Source organism: Genypterus blacodes, unplaced genomic scaffold (genome assembly GCF_046128005.1).
Source record: "Genypterus blacodes isolate CSIRO-AG114 ecotype Tasmania unplaced genomic scaffold, CSIRO-AGI_Gbla_v1 ptg000021l_1, whole genome shotgun sequence".
Classification (NCBI taxonomy): domain Eukaryota; kingdom Metazoa; phylum Chordata; class Actinopteri; order Ophidiiformes; family Ophidiidae; genus Genypterus; species Genypterus blacodes.
In genome coordinates, this window is record NW_027466834.1 from 9,840,896 (window position 1) to 9,861,114 (window position 20,219).

At 42.7% G+C, this 20,219-nt stretch overlaps 1 protein-coding gene across 7 annotated transcripts; it reads right to left on the bottom strand.

Annotated features, from left to right (window-relative positions):
• Nucleotides 1-507: 507 nt before the first annotated feature.
• On the bottom strand, nucleotides 508-19,260 carry wt1a (WT1 transcription factor a). Of its 7 annotated transcripts, none has more exons than XM_076142565.1 (10): nucleotides 18,389-19,260; nucleotides 14,271-14,393; nucleotides 13,575-13,676; nucleotides 12,970-13,072; nucleotides 10,534-10,593; nucleotides 5,761-5,860; nucleotides 3,002-3,146; nucleotides 2,727-2,816; nucleotides 2,152-2,235; nucleotides 508-1,719 (listed from the first exon to the last, which is right to left on the bottom strand). In XM_076142565.1, the coding sequence occupies exons 1-10, from the start codon at nucleotides 18,852-18,854 to the stop codon at nucleotides 1,598-1,600; spliced, it is 1,395 nt and encodes a 464-aa protein (XP_075998680.1). In that variant the 5' UTR covers nucleotides 18,855-19,260; the 3' UTR covers nucleotides 508-1,597. The 7 variants fall into 7 exon arrangements, with proteins under 7 accessions (XP_075998680.1, XP_075998679.1, XP_075998684.1 ...); XM_076142564.1 differs by having other exon boundaries at nucleotides 2,143-2,235; XM_076142569.1 differs by lacking the exon at nucleotides 13,575-13,676.
• Nucleotides 19,261-20,219: the final 959 nt, after the last annotated feature.

Sequence of the window (20,219 nt, forward strand, 5' to 3'; positions counted from 1 at the left end):
GGCCGACATGCATCAGGATCCTCTGTGACAGAATGATCACAATAAGAAGAGGCAGAGAGGCTGTCACATACAAGAGCACAACACTGGAGTCAAACCTCTGGAGTCATGCTGCTGCACCGACAAACATCTGTGTCCTTTTTCAAACTACTTCAATTATTCCAGTGAAACCTCAATTTTGTCCCCAGAAAATATAATAAATAAGCCTTGTTAAAGTTAAAGAGATATTTACAGAACGGCGTGTTTTCATCTCTTCAGCTGGGCTTCAAATGAAGCGGTGATCAGAGAGCTGATCGCTGCCCTACATACCCTACGAGAGGAATTCATCAACTATATCATGCTAACTACACAGCATCATGCCTAACAAGCATCGCAGTGTGATGAAGCTTCTCTCAGGTTCACCAGCACACGTGTTTCTGTACAGTGTGTCCCAGGTCCAAAGCCAATACAAGTGTGCATGTTCATGAGCTGCAACAGATTTAACAGCCTTCATCCTGCTTCCTCTGGACATCCAATCAACTTTAATTCAAATACAGTTTAAAACACCAGCCAGGTTTCTTCCAGCTTAAGGCTGAAACAGAACTTCATGTCTGTGTGATGCTGTGTTTTATGAATAACCTGCAAATGAGGAAATACCAAACTAACTTCTTATAACGTCAGTATTTGGTGAGGTCATCTTCATGTATGATGTTTGTGTGACAGAGTGGTGAAATAATTCTGTCCAATTTCCTTCATGATCTCTTCAAAAGCAAACCAACATTTAATCCCTGCTGAAACACTGAATATGGGCAGAATGATCAGCTTTGTGTTTATGTACAGCTAAACTAAAGGAAGTCTGTTTAGTGTGAAAGGCTGCTGTACAGGAATTTGATCTGTAGTCAAATGAAACACATCTGTAAAACTGGAACTATGAATGTTTTTCAATTCACACTAAAGGGTAGGATATATAGGGTTGAGGTTGTTCAATGTTCTGGGAAAATAAATTGGAAAATGAACCCTCACTTCTGTTTGTGTGTGCTGGCTTATCCACCTTGACCTTGGCGTTATCGGTCTTTATACTGCTACTGTTTTTGTTTTCGCAGTGAATACCTGGATGTTCATACTGATTTTAACTCAAATTTGTACTCACGCTGTACATGAGGTCTTCTAGTGGGGAGGACGACTCATGACAGCTCCAACTAACAGGAAGTGAGGACACAAATGGGGGAGAAACTGCAAACAAGCATCTAATGGTTCACCAAAGCTCGTCAACATGGAGCGTCTGTGCTACTGCTGCACTTTATAATGACTTCAATCGAGATTCTTCTTGTTGGAGACTGAGGAACGAGTCTGAAGAATAGATCAATAACAACAAGAGGGAAGTTTACTTTAACTTGCAAACCAATGAAGTTTTTCTCGCAACTCTGAGGCAGATGGGTGTTTTGACTGGGAGTGTATGGTGTTTTGAGAGAGCGCCGTATGCTGGTTGTTGAAAGGATAGCAACAAATTTGAATTCCCCCCAAAACAGAAAACGTGTGACCCTGAAGCTGGTGGAACACATGTACACAACACAAGTACACATGACTACACATGAAAGGTAGAATGAGGATGAAGGAGGCTTCAGATGGCCAACTGCAGCTTGGTGAGGTTCCTCTGGTGCATGTTGTGGTGTCGCACCAACTCGTCACTCCTGGCAAACTTCTTCTGACAGTTCGGCCAACGGCAATTAAACGGCTTCTCACCTGAGAGAGAGAGAGGGCCAGAGAGAGAGAGAGAGAGAGAGAGAGAGAGACAGACAGACAGACAGACAGACAGAGTGACAGAAAGAGTAATAGAGAGAGAGTGAGAGTAATGGGGAAAGAGAGAGAGAGAGAGGGAAAGAGGGTAATGGAGAGAGAGAGTGACAAAGAGAGAAAGAGAGAGTGACAGAGAGAGTAATAGAGAGAGAGACAGACAGACAGACAGACAGACAGACAGACAGACAGACAGAGAGAGAGATTAGAATATTTTGCCCAATTTAAGGAAGGATATAGTAATTGTATCTATTCAACTATGGCACAATCATAACAATACATCTCTGTATTTTATAAATACAGAGATTTTAAAGTATAATAGTCAAATGAATGAAGAAGAAGAAGAATTATAATAAATAAAAGTTTACGCACTTGTTTTACCTGTATGAGTCCGGGTGTGTGTCTTAAGGTGGTCAGACCGAGAGAACTTTCTCTGACACGTCTCGCATTGGAAGGGTTTAACTCCTAAACACATGTACAGTATGCATGCACACACACACACAATCACACACACAAAGCACACACACACACACAATCACACAGACACAAGCACCGGTTCACACACGTACGCAAAGAAACCCATGTTCGACATCATATGGCGCAAACACGCACACAGGCACACACAGGCATACGCACGCACACACACGCGCACACACACACACACACACACACACACACACACACACACACACACACACACACACACACACACACGGGGAGATAGAGAAATACAGTAGAGCACAGGCTTGCAGAGGCCATTCCAAAGTATGCACAGCCTTCAGTGACCGTCACAGTCAGAAGTGTCACTAAGAACACACAGCATGTGCGCCATGGAAACAAAAATGCAAATAATGATGTAATCCTTAACATTTGCTCTCATGCAGTCAGCAGGTGAGGGAAAGGAGGCAGAGTGAGGAAGCACAGAGAGGAGGAGGGAGATGTGAGAGGAATCAAACCTGTGTGCCTCCTCTGGTGGCGTTTCAGCTGGTCAGAGCGAGAGAACCTGCGGCCGCAGTCCGTGAACTCACACTGGTACGGTTTCTCTCCTGCACAGAGACGGGACATGGAACACACACACACACTGACTCTCATTCAAGCTTCATCGTTTCATTCCTTTATTTATTTATTACCAATAATACACAAGGGTCCTCACGTCTACCCCAACTTATTTATCCCAAAACACACATTTAGACAGACACACACAGATCCACAGCAGAGTCTCTGGTCTCACCTGTGTGTTTGCGGCTGTGCATCTGCAGATGAGACAGCTTGAAGTAGCGTTTATTGCATCCTGGGTAGGCACACATGAACGGACGCTTCTCGCTTGTTTCTGACCGCACTATGGTTGGAGTGATGCTGGGGACCCTTCGCACATCCTACACAAACACACACACACACACACACACACACACACACACACACACAAATTGCTGTATTATACATGGGAAGACACAACCTCCACATGCCAAACCCCTCAACTTAACCTCAGTATATCTTTAATCCTAAAATAAATGATTAACCCCGTGGGGTGAATGGGAGTCCTATGTGACACACAGACACACACACACACACACACTGACCAATTTAGACACAGAGCAGTCAAAGTAGATTAAAGCAGTAAAATAAGCAATGAAATGTGTCCTGTGTGTAAATAAGAGGAGGTGATCCGTCTGGCTTGTGGGTCTCATTATAACCAAATGATCATATATTCATTAGATGGGAATTAGCTGTAAGATGACCCCCAGACTGTGTGCAGTCTACAGGGAGCTGTTAGTCACGGCTTTTAGACAGACCCCCCCCCCTTCCAGAGGCCCTATTACACCATCTGACTGGCTGCAGACAAGAAGAGCAAAGAACAGGATATAACACATCACCATGGTATGTAGCTGCACACTCTTGTACAAATTATCTATCTAATATAATCTGAAGAATAAATCAACATCATTTTTTTGTGCCCGTCTTGTCTCACACACATAGAATTCCCCCCTTTTTTTAAAAAGCCTAGAATACCTGCACCTAGTTCTAGCCACTTTCTTCATATACAAAGATTCCTCTGCTGCATTTCCCCCTGTGTTTAACAAAATGGCCCAAGAGACTGAGAAGTAAGCCCTGCTGAAATGACTACTGTTAACAACTACTGATAAGTGCATTCCAGCTGTGACACAGTGGAGGAGACAGCGAGCAGAGAGATGAGGTCAAGTATGAAACTATGGGCTCACATGGTAAAGCTTAGTCAGGAAAATACTGTAGAGGAAACTGAAAACGTCTCTTATAGTGTGATGCTGGTCATGTATGTATGTATGTAAGTAAGACATAATCCAGGCCTGCCCTCTACTGCCCTACTAGTCACATACTTACCATGGCCCCAGGATTAATTTTTTCTTATTTTTGCAATCAAAATTATTATATTTTCATTTCATTTCACTAGTTTGACTTCGGTGTGCGCCCCCTGTTGCTTTAAGAGCTCCTGCAGACGAGCGTGCAGCCATGACACCCAGCTGCTCCCCACTTCACTCCCCCAGTTTGTCATATGAACACAAAGAAAGAAAGACAAACTAAACCCTATGGTCTGTCACGTCCCACTCCTTTGCCTTTAACATCAGTGAAAGTGAAATGGAACTAAACATCACTTTTTCTTCACTTCTGTTTTACGTCGCAATCAACACATGACACACATCACTATCTCTGGGTTACTTAGGTTACTGTGAGTATAGTGATAGTGTGTGTAGGTGCTGTGTGGTGACTTTATGAGCCTAATGGGCTTCAGCAGCAGCCACATATGCACCAATCTGCTCTGCAGGGAAAGAGTTTCTCTGCTTCCTAACACACAATTTGGATCATCTTCTGCATCATTCCATAAATAAACTCCTAACAAGGATTAGTTCAATTTTCTACACCACAAATTATCAATTTTTTACCAGAATTATCCAACCAAGCTTTGTAATACAGTGGGTTCCACTCATAAATCAGTATTAATGAATGAAATTCCACTGCTATCCAATGTGTTTCCTTTGGCAGAGCCTGAGAATTAGTGTTTTCCGAATTAAGAAATTTCAAGGCAAACTATCGCTTTGCAACTATAAATCATCACACATTTTTGTAGCTTTTGAATTATACTTTAAAGGCACAAGAGTGAGAGTTTGTTTACTCTTTAGCATTTTTCACTGATCCATATCTCTTATGTGTGTCTTATGTAGTCTATTGCTTTAGACAGGAGGGAAAAGAAAGCAAAGGAGTAGCGTGAATGATGAAACAGACCCTGAAAAGACATAATGATCCCAAAAAGTCCTGATGTGGACTAAGAGCTGGTCTGGAGAATCTCTGCTCCATGTCGTTTAGAGCTGCTGAAAGACAATAATTAAATTCTAATGATTTATTAACGTGCTGATCCTCGTATGGAAACTGTATCTTGACCCCGAATTACCATGTGTGCGTGCCTGTGTGTGTGTGTTTGTGTGTGCACGCGCGTGTGTGTGTGCATGTGTGCATGTGTGTGTGTGTTATTCTCCACAACTAATGGTGGAAAACACTCCTCTTGGCCATTTGAGTTACCTTTTAAAAAACTGTGTGTGCATGCATGTGAGTGTATCATGGTGTGTCTTTGTGTTTATAAGTCTCTGCTACACACACATTTCCTCTTCACTTAATCTTATCATTGCATTTTCCAGCACTCTCTCCTCATCTCCTGTAGTCGACTCCTCAGGGTTCTATGTGAGTGGGCACGTCTGTCTTTGCGTGTCTGTGGAAGTCACGTGTGTATGAAAAAACAAGAATATGCCAGTGTGTGAATATTTATGCATATGTGTGTGTGTGTGTGTGTTGTGATCTTGACCCACAGCCCATAAAGAAGGTGAACGTGCAGACAGAAGGGCAGTGTGACCTCATGATGACCTCTCTGCTTGAGCACAGCTTGAAAATGAATTAAGACAAAGTAGGTAGTGATTCATGTCATGGCGGCGCTGTGTGCTTGTTCAGCAGTGTGGGTCTTACCTGTATGCCTCTGAACACTCCATGTGTGTGTATGCGGTACTGTGTGCTGCAGCTGTACACCATAGGGGTGTTGGGGTCGCTTTCGTAGCCTGTTGCATGACTGTCAACACAGAGGAAGAGAGAGATAGTCAGTACGTTTACATCCATGTTGAAACTGCCATTTTACTGGAGAAACCCCTGATAGAACCGGGTGCTAGGTGGGCGGCCATCTGCCTTTAGCGGTTGGGTTTAGAGAGAGAGAGAGAGGGAGGGAGAGAGAGAGAGAGAGAGAGAGAGAGAGAGAAGGAGAGGCACAGAAAGGCACAGCAACAACAATGGTAATAGCAATAAAGGTATGACTAATGATATTTATACTAGGATATAATAGCAGGACAGGGTCTCCATCTCTACAGGTCAGGCTTCAACAGCAACCTGTGAGACGTATACAGAAAACTCCGGGGGAGTTGCAGTGGTAATGCAATGACGTTGATATGCACAGATAAAGAGGGGAGGAGGAGAAAGGAGCTCAGTGCATTATGGGAAGGCCCCCAGCAGTCCAAGGCAAGCCTGGTCGTCCCTAACTATAAGCCTCATCAAAAAGTAAACTTTTAAGCCTACTCTTAAATGTTGAGACGAATCTGGGAGATGGTTCCACAAGAGAGGAGCCTGATGACTGAAGGCTCTTCCTCCCGTTCTACTTTTGAAGATACTTGAATGCAGACAGAGATAATAAGATAAAATAATAGGACAGGACCCCCAATTGTGTCTGGCTGCAGTTTCAGGAGTCTGCACTTCCTCTCTTAAGATGTTTGGGCTTCTCTGCTGATTTGACATCCACTCAACTTTCACCTGATGAAGCAGCGTCAAGCTCATACATATGCTCGTTAGAACCAGGTGTCAGTAATGTTACACCAGTGACTTCATTAACATCAGGAAAGCTTTATGAATGAGCTTCAATTACCACTGTGCTCATTCAAGTGCAGAACTTATTACCACCATCACCCTAATTAGCCAGGAATAATATCTACTTTATTAACAGAATTGTAAGTCTTTTATCTTTACTGCCCAGCATGCATGATATGACACAAGGCAAGTGAGTGTTCAGCCGTTAGTTAAAGAGCAGAACAAAAGCTGCTCTGTGTGACGCAGCTGCCTGTGGTGTCTCTGTATCTTCTTATGATAACACACAGGGAAACAGAAAGCGTCTGTCTTTGAAATGTGTTATATTTCAGTTTGTCTAACCAAAGGAGGAGGATGGGAGTTTGCATCCTGTGCTGTTTGAATGGGAATGTGCAGTGTACGTCTGAGCGGTCACAAGGTGATCTTTGTCTACCTCAAGTTTCTCAAGGACATGCCGGTAGCCAAGGAACTGTAAACTCGCTACAAACTTTTTTTTCCCATGCTCCCTCAGTCATTTGCACGTCCATCCATTTTCTTCTTTTGAATAATAACATTATCTGGGAATTCACAGCTGCAGTGTTGCAAATTTTGACCTCATTCTAAACTTCAGTAAAGGCCGAATATGAAACAGTATCCATGTTGTTACTGTCATTCAAGATCTGTTTGAAAATTTGCTGAAAACATCCACTTCTACTCCCCCTTGCTGCATCACCACAGTGCTCACTAAATGAAAACAGACCACCTTAGATGCTTAAATAGAGGACGATCAGAGTGAATCCCTCTGCCAATATCCAACAAGCCTCACAGAATGGAGAGAAGAACGAGACCAGACAAAGTGCATCTGGCTCTTTTGACTTCTAAAAGGTTTCCTCCCACTCTGCTTGTGACATAACTACGAGGATAACGAGAACACAGCAAAGGACCAGGTGGGCCTCAGACAGAGGACCCTCATGTTGTAAGGCCACCGTGCTAAACACCAGCCCACCACAACAGCAACGAGGGAAGACATGGCTGGGATATTAACTGGATTGAAATTCTTTATATGGCATAAGAAACTGTTTGATCTGGATCACCTTGCACATATAAGAAGTCAGAGGAAAAGCATCCCTATTTTCACTGGGATTTATTTTTGAAGAAATTTGCAACAATCTGGAAAAATACATATCTCCCAATGTCATGGAATCATTTTAGAAAAACTCCTGGATCCAGTCCAGAATCCAGCTCAGCATTAAATAGTGATGGATTCCTTCCTGGGCCACAGCCCACGTAGACAACAAGCTCAGCCTCAGGCAACACTGCTTCTTCACTTTTTCAGTAAACTTATTGAAAAACAAACAACAAAGGAGGAAACCAATCAGCAGACACAGGTGGAAAAAACAGTGAAGTATAAATATGATTTGAGTTGTGCTATGCGACTCTATCTCTTCCTCCTCTACACTTCCTCCTCCTCATCCTCTCACTGCGGATCCCTCTGGCCTTGTTCCCTCCTCCTCCGCTTTCCTGTCTTTTCCTCCTCATCCTTGCTACTCCCTTCCACCTCCCCGTCTCCCACATATCTACAGAGTAAATTACAGTGGAAAGGAGAAATGGTCGGAGTAAGAGCCACAGCACCACAGTCAGCTAGATAAGCTAAACTGCCTTTGAGTAAGACCACTCACACTGTGACACGCGTGCTTCATCATCCTCTAACTGCAACGAAACAAAGACAGCTCCAATTACTGCTGTTTACCACTTCTTTCTTCAGATTTGAACTCCTTCTATTGTCGTTCCAGGGTCTTTTCTTTCGTTATGTAGAGTACAAAACACTTTCTTCCAGTAAACTACAAAAAAGCTTTGTCTCTCCAATCAGTGGAGTAAATAATGATATACACACCACAGGCCATATACGGCTTCACACGTCAACACACACTCATTCTCTGCACATAACACCATATAGCATAGTCCTAAAAACAAAGCCGTTCCTTCTTGCTTCCACCCTTTCTGTGCACGTACACTTTATCACACACACACATACACACACGTTCATCTGTTATCTATGATGAATGCCTGTTGGCTTGGAGCAGAGAGGTATTTGTGAGCCGACACAGACGCTGGCCAGCGCGCAGCTCTGCAGGTCACACTGACATACAGTGCAGGCCTCTGAATGGTGCCTGTAACTCTGCCTGCTTAGCCACTGTGACCACTACAGTCATTATTTCCTCTGTTTGTAAAAAAGTATTTCTGATCATCATGAGAAGAAAATAGTCATGATGGGCAAGCTGGATGAAATCTGACAAAATCACGAAAGGAAAGTAAGGAAGTTAACACAAAGCAGGCCTGCACCTCCATGTCCAGCATACAGAGGCCTAATGACGCCGTAGACATTAGAGACATTAGAGAGAGAGGCTGCCTCAGTAAGAATGGAAAAGTCACATCTGGTTGAGAGGAGTGGATATTCATGTTGCATAATTTGAGAGCTAAACTTACATAGAAAGGGTTCCTTCAGTTTGCATACCAACTCTCCGAGAGTTTGATTTATGGTTAATTTCCCCTGTTTTATTGTGTAATATCCATCAGTTCACATTGCTCCTCTCAAGGATCATATACTGTGCTGTTTGCAGTAGACCTCAATAGCTGCCAGAGGAAATTCCTTTATTTTTATTTTTGGTGATATCTATTCATAAAGCAAGGTGTAATGAATATGTCTTCCACTAAGTCCATAGCAGACGTGTAAATGTTCCAGTCTTGTTTATTCTGTGCTCTGTAGATTCACGTGTCAAAATAAAGAACATCAGCAGCAAGAATTGTACAAAATATCTGTTGACTTTAAACTTTTTCCATTCCAAAAAGGAAAGAAATTAGGGTCTTATTCTTTTTCGCATTTTATTAATCATCTGAACAAGCTAGGTACATTTAGTAAAGCCATTAAAATGAATGAACCATGCAGCGCTGCACCTCATCATATAGTTATGATGGAGTCATTTTCCTTCGACAAAAGGATGATTTGGGATTTTTTATTTTATTTTTATGTTATCATATCCTGGCTCAGATTACTGATGGGCCAAAGCAATAAAAAGAAGAAATGTCCCTCAAGCGCTGAGGCTGCCATCACTCGGCCAAAACAATCAGCCTGTTCAGACGGAGACACTCAGTGATGACTGATGGGGGCAGAAGGAGTGTTTATTCTATGCTACTCTGAATTTTCCTCACTGTGTTACTCTAAATATCTAGAAATGTCATTAGTCAAGACATAGACAACTTCTTTAAAAGTTGCAATATGTCATCCATCTGCTAAAAGAACAAAACTAAATCTCAGCAGCAGCAAACACAGTGAGACATGGACCTTAGTATACTCTACTTGCAAACCAGTTTCAAAGGGGTCCAGGCCCTCTGACATGAATCATTATGCATTGTCAGTATGGGGCCTGTTGTAAGGGAATTGCATTTCAGATGAACAGGAGAATTTTCCATGCATGTTCTCACCGTGAAGGAAATTAGTAAGTTAAAGACAGTCAAGCTATTAGTCAGAGGTGTCGTTTCCCCTGAGTGTAACCATGGAAGCATCATGAAGCATTGCACCGCTGAAATCAGGATGGAGGGGGGTCAGCGAATAACCGGGGAGTTTCATGGGACTAAGTTCTTTTGATTTCAATGTTAACCAATGTGACCAATCCTTGCACCACGCGTGAATGCTCTCTCGCTCTCTCTCTCTCTCTCTCTCTCTCTCTCTCTCTCTCTCTCTCTCTCTCTCTCTCTCTCTCTCTCTCTCTCTATTTAATGGCTTTTCACCTCACCTTGTGATTTGACCTGCTTGTTCTTAGTTGCTACCAGCATTCATTATTTTGTTAAACGATAAGAAAATGTATATTAAGTGTGATTTAAGAGGGTTAAAGAGAGCGAAGGATATGTTCCTACCTCTTCATGGTTGATGCCAGTGTATTGACAGGGTTCCATGCCACACACAAATTTTCTCCACTGTGGAGGAAAAGACAAAATGTAGAAGAAAAGCTCATGAGTCAGCCATGGACTGTGATGTACCAGGACTATGACAGCGCTGAGTGAGTGTGTAGCTGCTACGCTGTTTGTTGTCCTCAAAAGAAACACACAGATGCACATGCTCGCACACACACACACACACACGCGCACACACACACACACACACACACACACACACACACACACACACACACACACACACACACACACACACACACACACAACCACAGTTGGAGCTATGGTAAAAGAATGTGCTTTGGAAAAAAAAGAAATCCCACTTCAGACAAACATCTATAAAGCAAAAATTTTCCCATACCAGCCATCTTTGATTAAACACAGCAGACTCCAAAATCATTATTTAGACCTGCCATGAGATTTAATATACGATCACACATCTACACACACACACACACACACACACTGGATTTATAGCTCCTACCCCCTAACCCTCCGGCCCCTCTATCACAGCACCTGTAGGATGGTTGCTGTGTAGTGGGTGGATGCGGTGCCTGGTACTCTGCTCACTACAAACAGCCTCTATCTAACAGCACAGCAGCGGCACACTGCCAGCACAGCCTCACTGCTCATTCTGATTAAATACAGTTTGAAGAAGGCTGAACATGTGATCATATATCCATGACCATTTCAGATAAACAAATGTCTGTTTTCTCTTTTTATTAGAGACAATTAAAGCACCCGTGAAGATCTGGGCTGAACTGAGAGGAGTTCATCTGTGCCATGTGTGTATGGGCCTGCCTTACTGTCAAGCCTACTGGATAGACAAAGACAGTAATCACCTACAGAAAGTCACACTTTATGAACTGTAAAAAGAGGAAAGCTCAGAGCCGTTCATTCATACAAGTCGCTGCACTGTCTGTCATTACTTCATCCAAGTTACAAAACGTAGTGACTGGGAAACAGGAAGAGAAAAGAGGAGACATCAGAGTCACCATGCTGAAACAATCCATTCATGACTGTTAATAGAGTGTGAGTGTGTCTGAGAGGGGCAGTACAGCAACCCCCCGGTCTCTCTCTCTCTCTCTCTCTCTCTCTCTCTCTCTCTCTCTCTCTCTCCCTTTAGACTGATAAGAGTTGTGCGTGTTTTTCATGTTGCACTGCTCCGCCAGGCTGACGGCCCACAGAGTAAATACAGTCCTATTGGTACCAGGCTGCAAGATTAGAGAACTGAGTCAACTCATATGAGGCTTCCCAGCCGTGTGTGTGTGTGTGTGTGTGTGTGTGTGTGTGTGTGTGTGTGTGTGTGTGTGCGTGCTGAGCTGATATCTGTTATGTTTATTACAGACAAGACAGTCAGACTGAGACTTTCAGGACAGCATACTGTCACACACACATACACACACACACACACACACACACACACACACACACACACACACACACACACACACACACAGTTTATAGTATAAACCCCAGCTTTGGTATTTAGATTATTTCTGTTGCTCGATCACAGCCATCATGTCGGTGGCATGTGATGAATCTTAGCTCATTGAGAAACTGAACACACACTCAATTTACTACTTTTTGGGATTTCTCCTGTTTCTCCTGGAATTTTGATGATGGACTTTCCTCGCCAGGTAGGGAGGAACAGTTTGTGCTCTAGGGGCGAGGTGACTCATGCTGCATCTCAACCCCAGCAAACAAGCTGCATGTAAAGTCCTGACACTGTGTACGATGATGCACGCTGTAAACCTGTGGACCTGTGTGACTCAGTGAAGTGATTTGACTTTGAAACTTCTTCTGTTTCAACAAAGAATTAGAGGTTTATGAAGAACTATGATGAAAGTGTGAGTGTGGATTCTTCAACCGATTGTCTGATGTAGGGTACAGTAATGACGATCGGCTTGATAGTAATAGAAATGAATGAGAATGAGAATTAGAAACATTGATATCTGTGAAATATGTTCCTGTCAGTAAATCAGTAGCTTCCTGCTGTAAGGCTCAGCGGCGCTGTGTCAGGGTGTCTCAGCTTCAGGAAGTGAACAAAACAAGAGAGGAAGCTCCAGAGGCAGACAGACCTGCAGCGAAGGTGAACATCCTGTTCAAAGAGCTTCCTGATACGTTTCACTCAATCACTGCTGTTGATTATATTTGACACAAGAAACAAGAAACAATTCAACAATGGCTTTCTTGAAATGATTCCAGCTTTAATTGTTGCTGTTTGTTCGGAATAAAAATAGATTTTGTGAGAGAGTGCTGCCCCGGGTGTAAGTGCATCGTGTGTTTGTGTGTGTTTGTCTGTGTGTGTGTGTGTGTGTGTGTGTGTGTGTGTGTGTGTGTGTGTGTGTGTGTGTGTGTGTGTGTGTGTGTGTGTGTGTGTGTGTGTGTGTGTGTTACCTGTTGTAGGGGTTCCTCAGCAGCAGAGCTTGGCTGCCTGTACAGCTGTCTGAGGGCGTGTGGCATCCATACACAGGAGGAGGGACGGGATACTGCTGCTCACCTACACACACACACACACACACACACACACACACACACACACACACACACGCACACACTTGTTCATATTTCTGCCAGAGAGATGTGTCATTTCGTCCATGAATTTGGAGACATGTTCATATATTTAGACTTTTCAACTCTGCCCTCAACTCTGCCCTCTCCTCCTCTGTGATACTACTAAAAAATCTTTTTATTTTTGCACTTTCTACTCCAACTAAAGGACCTTTGGTTAGAGTTTCTCTCTCACTGCTTTCCCAATACAGTAAACTGCTCCCTGGACATTTCTCTACATTCCAAAATGCCTCTCCTCCTATTTGTCCAGTTATCTTTGTGGTAAAAAAAAAAACAGGCAGAAGTTTGCAGCTGCAGCTTGATAAGAAGATCTAAATATTTACCAACAACACGGGCAGCAGAGCAATGAAAAAAGAAGAGGTGTGGGTGGATGAAAGAAGGGATGAGAGAGGAGATGAGGGAGACTGTAACAGGATATGGCTGATTTATACCTCCAGCAGGCGAGGTCACAGCAGAGATGTCAGAATAAGGGCCAGCACACTCCCTAGGTGAGGGCCACGGAGCTGCCATGCAGACGCAGCTGCATACAGCATCTTTAAATACACACACACATGCCGCTGTACTGTGGGGAATCTGCTGCATTGTTTTCAATGTCACAACTCAAAGTGAGGAACATAAAGACAGAAGATATATGATGGAAATGTGAAAAATATGCAACAAATGTAAGCGAAGCCTTTTTCCAGCGACGTTGGAACGACACCTTGAACTCGGCATTCTATGAAAATATGCTTGAAAATGTGCTCTTATATACGTTTGTATTTGTCAATGTGTCAAATCTGGGTTAAGCACCTATTTGCCAATTCTAAAACCTCGTCATGACTTTTTCACAAGTTAGAATAAGTAAAGCAACTTTTCACAACTGCTACTAAACTAAATGTGTGTTATAAGTGTGAACTGTCACTTTAAGAAAACCTGGAGTATCTTTCATCAGTTTCCAAAATATGGAGTCACATTTTCCAATTCCTCAACTATTCCAGGGTGTTAATGACCGTAGAATTACAACAAAGCCCATAGGTCAGCAAGACACACACACACACACACACCCACACACACACACACACACACACACACACACACACACACACACAAAAAGAGAGAGGGGGGTGGGGGGGTGAGGTGTTACTTACCCATGGAGCTCTGCTGAGTTAAGGCGTCCTCGTGTTTGAAGGAGTGGTTGGAGAACTGGGAGCTGTGGTGTGTAGGAGTGTGAGCGTAATTACTGGCTCCATCAAACGCAACTGCGCCGTAACCTGCAACACACCAAAGGCATCAATTCAAACGGTTTTGTGTGTAAAGATTACTCTCATAACACAACACATCAGGTGTGGCTTTAAAATCCTTGTTTCATGTTTTTATATCTGGACTGACATAGACTTAAAATGGATTCATACACTTCTCTATATTCTTGTAAATACAGTTATAGGAATATGAATAATCTCTTTTTAATTAGAAGAAATATTGTGGGTAAAGTCAAAGTCACAACAAAATCAAACTAAAAATAAAGTATATATAAATAAATTCTATATAATAAATTAATTTGGGTTGAATTGCAGACGAATCCAAACGCAATAAACATACAAAAACAAACCAACCATGTGTCTGTTAGTTTTTGTATGAATCAGAGAGCAAAGTGTTTGGTGTTTGTTTCAGTTTGATTTGACCCAGAAAGAAAGAACAGTATGATATCAACCAAAGGGAGAAAACTCACTCTGAAATGCAAAACAGAAAAGCAAACAATCCAAAGAACACGGATCAAAGATGTGAACGTCATACTCATTATTATTATCAAAAACTAAACCAACGCAGAAGCTGAAGGTCGCTTGAGGTCAGTGGGTCATATTCACAAACATTACCGTCAGCTTCAACACACGGCTGAACTCATCACACTCATTCTTCCTTCCCCAAATCATTTCTCTTTGTTTTGCCGTTGCTGCATTTCTACTAAATGTTGATCATGTTCACACCAAAATAAGATCCCTCATCCTCCACCTGATCTGTGTGTAGCAGGCAGGCACTGGGCTTCTCACACTGGGCTTAGTTTAAGTCACTTCCAGTCACCATATAAGTCCACACATCAGGCCTGTGAGAGACTTGACAGGATGGATGTGAGGGAAGCTTCTGATAATGGATTGTGCTAACACATTTATGATGAAACATCAGGAGACGTTTTCTCCTATGGAGATTTCTAATTCTTGTCAGTCTGCTGTGCTTGTGTCTGTGTGAGTTCTTTAAGGCATGAATGGTGACATGGTTAAGGATCATGTGAGTCTATCTATCAGCTGTTATGATGAGTCAATCAATGACTCTGCCAGAAACAGAAATATGTGCTGGTGTCATTTTAGTCTGATCACAAGTTTGATGTGTTTGACAGCAGAGAACCAACCTGTGACACCCGGAGACACCACTGACATCACTCTGACTCATCTACAGTATACATGAGAGCTAAATATGGACATACACACACACACACAAACTATTGTTGGGAGGAGACTGTATCTGTACCTAACTCACAACTTAGACTGACCAAGGCACAACACACTCCCATAAATCACTCACATGGGTAAATGCATACACACAAACACACACACACACACACACACACACACACACACATAATCTAATTAAAATGAACAACTTTCGCTGAGTTAACTGGGTGGACTGTTGGGTGAGAGGAGTGGGAGTGGAGAGGACAAAAACTCATTAAACATCTCCATTCATCTTCCACTCACTCTGCTGGACTTCAGTCGCTCTCTCGCTCTCTCCCTCTCCCCCTCTGTCTCTCTCTCTCTCTTTTTCCTGGTGTGTGTGAGTGTGTATTGGGTGATACTGTTTGTCTGAAGTGACAAGCAGTGAAGTCAATTTGTCTTTCTCCCAACAAAATTAATGTTGTGGAAATATTCTTTAATTTTCTAACTTATCCTTTGAGTTTGGGGATAGAGAGACTTTGTAAGCACGGACACACACTCTTCATCTTTTAGATATACAGTATGTTACATCCTACTACTCTCCTTTACATGTCCTCTGGCATTTGGATACGTGATCGTATTGGAGACTCATTATATAATTAAATAGTGATCCAGTTTAAGAGTTAGGGTTAGGGTTCATTTTTCATTTCAACACTAAAAGTCTATTAGTTCTGTGCCAGATGCGGTCCGCGGTCCAGATGTGCTGTGCTGGTTCCTCAGTGACCCTGGCTGCTATCAGCTGCAGTGTCCTGCTGTTAGTTTGTTTGTCTCGCTCGTCCAGCAGCAGCAGCAGCAGGCAGCAGATAAACCGGCTCACAGGTCACCAAATGATCTGCTTGATAAGCACGTTATTACTAATGACCGTGTTCAGATGAATGACCCTGCTGGGAGTGTGTGAGGGATGAGGTGAGACTGGGACCAGGGGAGAAGGGTCCCAGCATGGGATCAAATTCAGTCCCATCAGGCACAAACACACACACTGTGTTACCGGGCAGATACTGTATGTCATTGAATAATGTGATGTCCTTATTATTAATAATACATTTAAGAAAAGGGAGAAGAAAAGTGTTTCCTATGTCATTTTAGTTCCATTCACACACTTTCCAATAGAATACAGTAAAAATGAAATAAAACACAAAATAATACAATAAAAATGAACTAGAATAGCACAAATTTGAATATTCACTGGCTGTAATCCTGCGTTTTTATTTATTTTTACATAAATTTAAGTCTGTTGTGTTTCTTAAATCATTCAAGATTTGTTTCATTAAGATGTAAAAAAGAGAGATATTTCTCAGGGATTCAAGTGACACTGAAATCATGATTTTTGGTTGTTGAGACAAATGAACGTCTCTGAACCAGCCGGCGCAAACTGGAGCAGATCCAGCTGATGAGCCACATGTTTGACTTTTTCATTTTCATTTGATTCTGCTGCCAATAGTTTATAATTCAACAAGGAAACTCATTCTCACATGAAACTCTTTGAATAACATTTATGCAGCTGTAATTCTTCAATCATCTACGGGAAGCCGATTGCTTCACTTTAATAATATGTCAGTGTAAATATCTGTTCAAAGAGAGACGTTACAGATGAAACTGTGGATTGTGTGTAATTAGATTTTGATAAATGAACAAAGAACTAAAGTCTTTGACTCAAACAGGGTCTAAGGCAGCGAGCGCGGCTCATTGGCAGAGTGAGTTTAGACTCTCAGAGTGAGTTTAGACTCTCTGCCCCACAGGGCTCATTCACATCAACACGGGAATCGTGACTGATCAGCTGTCCACATCCACACCAACATCACACACACTTACAGCTGTTTACACACCTGGACACATTATACTGAGAGCTGCAATAATCCACTAAATTCTTGATGTGTGCTGAGACACCTCACACACTGGCGCACACACTTACACACACATACACACTCTGGGTTCCCTGCAACTTCTTGATAACCTGCATGAGTTGCTAACTAGTTCAATCCCTTTACATCACACACTCACAGATTCTGTTTACAGTACATTGAAATGCAGCATCATTGTTGTTCTGCCTCTCCTAAAAGCTCAAAGCTTCCCACAGTCTGAAGCTGAGGCCTCAAAGATACAACATTTTAAATTTTCAGGTAATAAAATCATTTATACATTAATGGAAAGTTAAGTAAAAATAAAGGTATCATACTTTTAAATTGTTACAATGATTGACTATGAGGTGATGAACACACACTACACAAGAGTCCTGTGACTGTCTAGCTTAATAATAATAATAATAATAATAATAATAATAATAATACAAATAATAATAATAATAATACGCTTGATGGTGTGGTGTCTCGGTTGATCACCTGGTGTTTGTGTAAATTAGCCCAATTTAATTAAATTATCTTCAAATATAATAGACTACAAATGAATTAAAATAGAATTATGAAAACAAATGATGAATAAATTGATAAGGAAATTACTTAAATGTTCTGCTCATTTACGTGATTGTTTGATAGCAACGTGACTTTAAAGGTATGGAGGTCATTTGGTCAACAAGAAATTTAAGATATTCAGTTTTCTGTTTTGATAAAGTTCAAACATCAAACCCTTATTGATCTCCTGTTAGAGTTGATCTGCTTTATCAGTTGACTAACTTTATTATCTTAAATAACTTGAGCAGTATTCTTTAAACCCTGGGCACCAAGGTGAGTCCAGAAGGAGCAACATCTCCCACACAAACACTGAACCTCCTCACACACACACACACACACACACACACTCCTGACGCTCTATAGCAGCCTTACCTGTCTGGTTTCGGGCGGCGGGCTGCGTGTCCATGCAGTTGGTCAGGTACGGCGGGTTGCTGAACATCCTGGCTGGGGCCTGGTGGTGGTGGGCCGAGGTCACAGATGGGGGCTGGGTGGGCGGCGGAGGCGGAGGCGCCCCAAATGCCCCATACCTGCAGGCCCCGGTCCCCGTGAACTGCCCGGAGAAATGGACGGTGAAGGCGCTGAGGCCGCAGTGGGGGTCGGCGTCGTGGTGGTGGGGGTCAGTGGTGGCCCCCCAGCTGGGCTCCTGCTTGATGAAGGAGTGAGGTCCCAGGGAGGTGTGGGGGGCACCCAGGGAGGAGTAAGGGGAGGCAGCGGTGTGGAAGTCCAGGACAGGAGCCCACTGTGGGGGGGTGCTGACAGGCAGGGCCGGACAACTGGGACTGAGTCCCGCCTGGACTGGAGGCAGCAGGGAGTTCAGGTCACGCACATCTGAACCCATTGTGGTCCAAGGGAGGAACCAATGTGGAAGAAGGTGGTCTATCAGTCTGTCTACCTGGCTGTCTGTACCCACCTGTCTGTCTCTAAGAACCAAAACAGCCCCCTCCCTCCTTCAGACTTTTAGAAGTCTTCCTTTCTCTCTTTCTCTCAGACAGTCTTCTCCTTTAGATGTCCTCTCCGCTCAGCGTTGGTCGGTGGCTTTACGACGCCACACGGTCGCTCTGGAAACTACTCAAGTCCGGCAGAAGTTCATGTCAAAAACTTTTCTCGGCAGGCAAAAGAGCACAAAATAAGCGATAAGGATGAAATGATGGGTGGTGGTCTTCACTGCAGAGACCCTGTAGCTCCACAGCAGCAGGAGAAGAGGCTTCAAGCTTGGAGAGATGGAGATACAGTCCACTGAGGGAGGGGAGAGAGAGCTTTCTGTGCGAGTGTAGGAGGAGGAGGAGAAGCCCTCTTCCCTCCATACTCCCTGTGTGTGTGTGTGTGAGGGCAGGGGGTGGAGTCAGGAGGTGATGAGGGACAGGGCCCCCGCACTTCATTCATTTACTGTACATTGAACAGTACACACACACACACACACACACACACACACACACACACACACACACACACACACACACACACACACACACACAAAGGCTACACACACGCAGAAAAAAACAACCATCGTAAATTTTGCCGAAAATTCTGAAACAAACAGGCGTCAATATCCACAAAATGAGAGTTAAATATCCGACAAATTTACAGCTTTACTGCTATAAAACTATTTGTCATGCGACCGTTTGTCAGCTTTCATCCACCACAAAACCAACCAACCAAAAAGAACTAACTTTACAAAAAAAACCTATGATTTCAAAGGTATAATTTGTCCGGATTGAAACCCTGAGATGTAACGAAGCGCGCCGTTCATTCAAACAGGAATCTGCATTATGACCGCGGCTCGACCTGAAACTCCCGTTTCTTTGCGTTAATAAAAGGTAAAAACATCCCGATTATATGCCTGAGACACTGAACAGGAGCGGAGAAATGACCTTAACAAGCTCCATCTGTTAGAATAAAATGGGTTTAAAACACTTAACACGTCTGATGTTGTCTTTATCTAAGTATTTAAATGGATCTGAATAAATACAGTCATCAGAATTTCTTGAAAACAAGTTAGTTTCTCTGATACGAGATCAATTCGAAACTTTTATGGCAGAGAAATAATATAAATATAACCTAATAAGAATATAAAATATATAAATATAAAATCTAAATTTGAAAATTGCATTATTTAATAAAACTGTTAAAAAAAGATTATTAAATTATTTTTATTATGAACGTCATTATAAGTAAAATTGTGATTATTTCATCGTCATTTTAA

Excerpts from the sequence above, each read along its gene's own strand:
- wt1a (XM_076142564.1), bottom strand. The coding sequence starts at position 18,854 with ATGGGTTCAGATGTGCGTGACCTGAACTCCCTGCTGCCTCCAGTCCAG. Across the intron at positions 14,394-18,388 it reads CGCCGCCCGAAACCAGACAG|GTTACGGCGCAGTTGCGTTT; the intron begins GTAAGGCTGCTA and ends GGTGTGTTGCAG. Across the intron at positions 10,594-12,969 it reads CTGAGGAACCCCTACAACAG|TGGAGAAAATTTGTGTGTGG; the intron begins GTAACACACACA and ends TTTCCTCCACAG.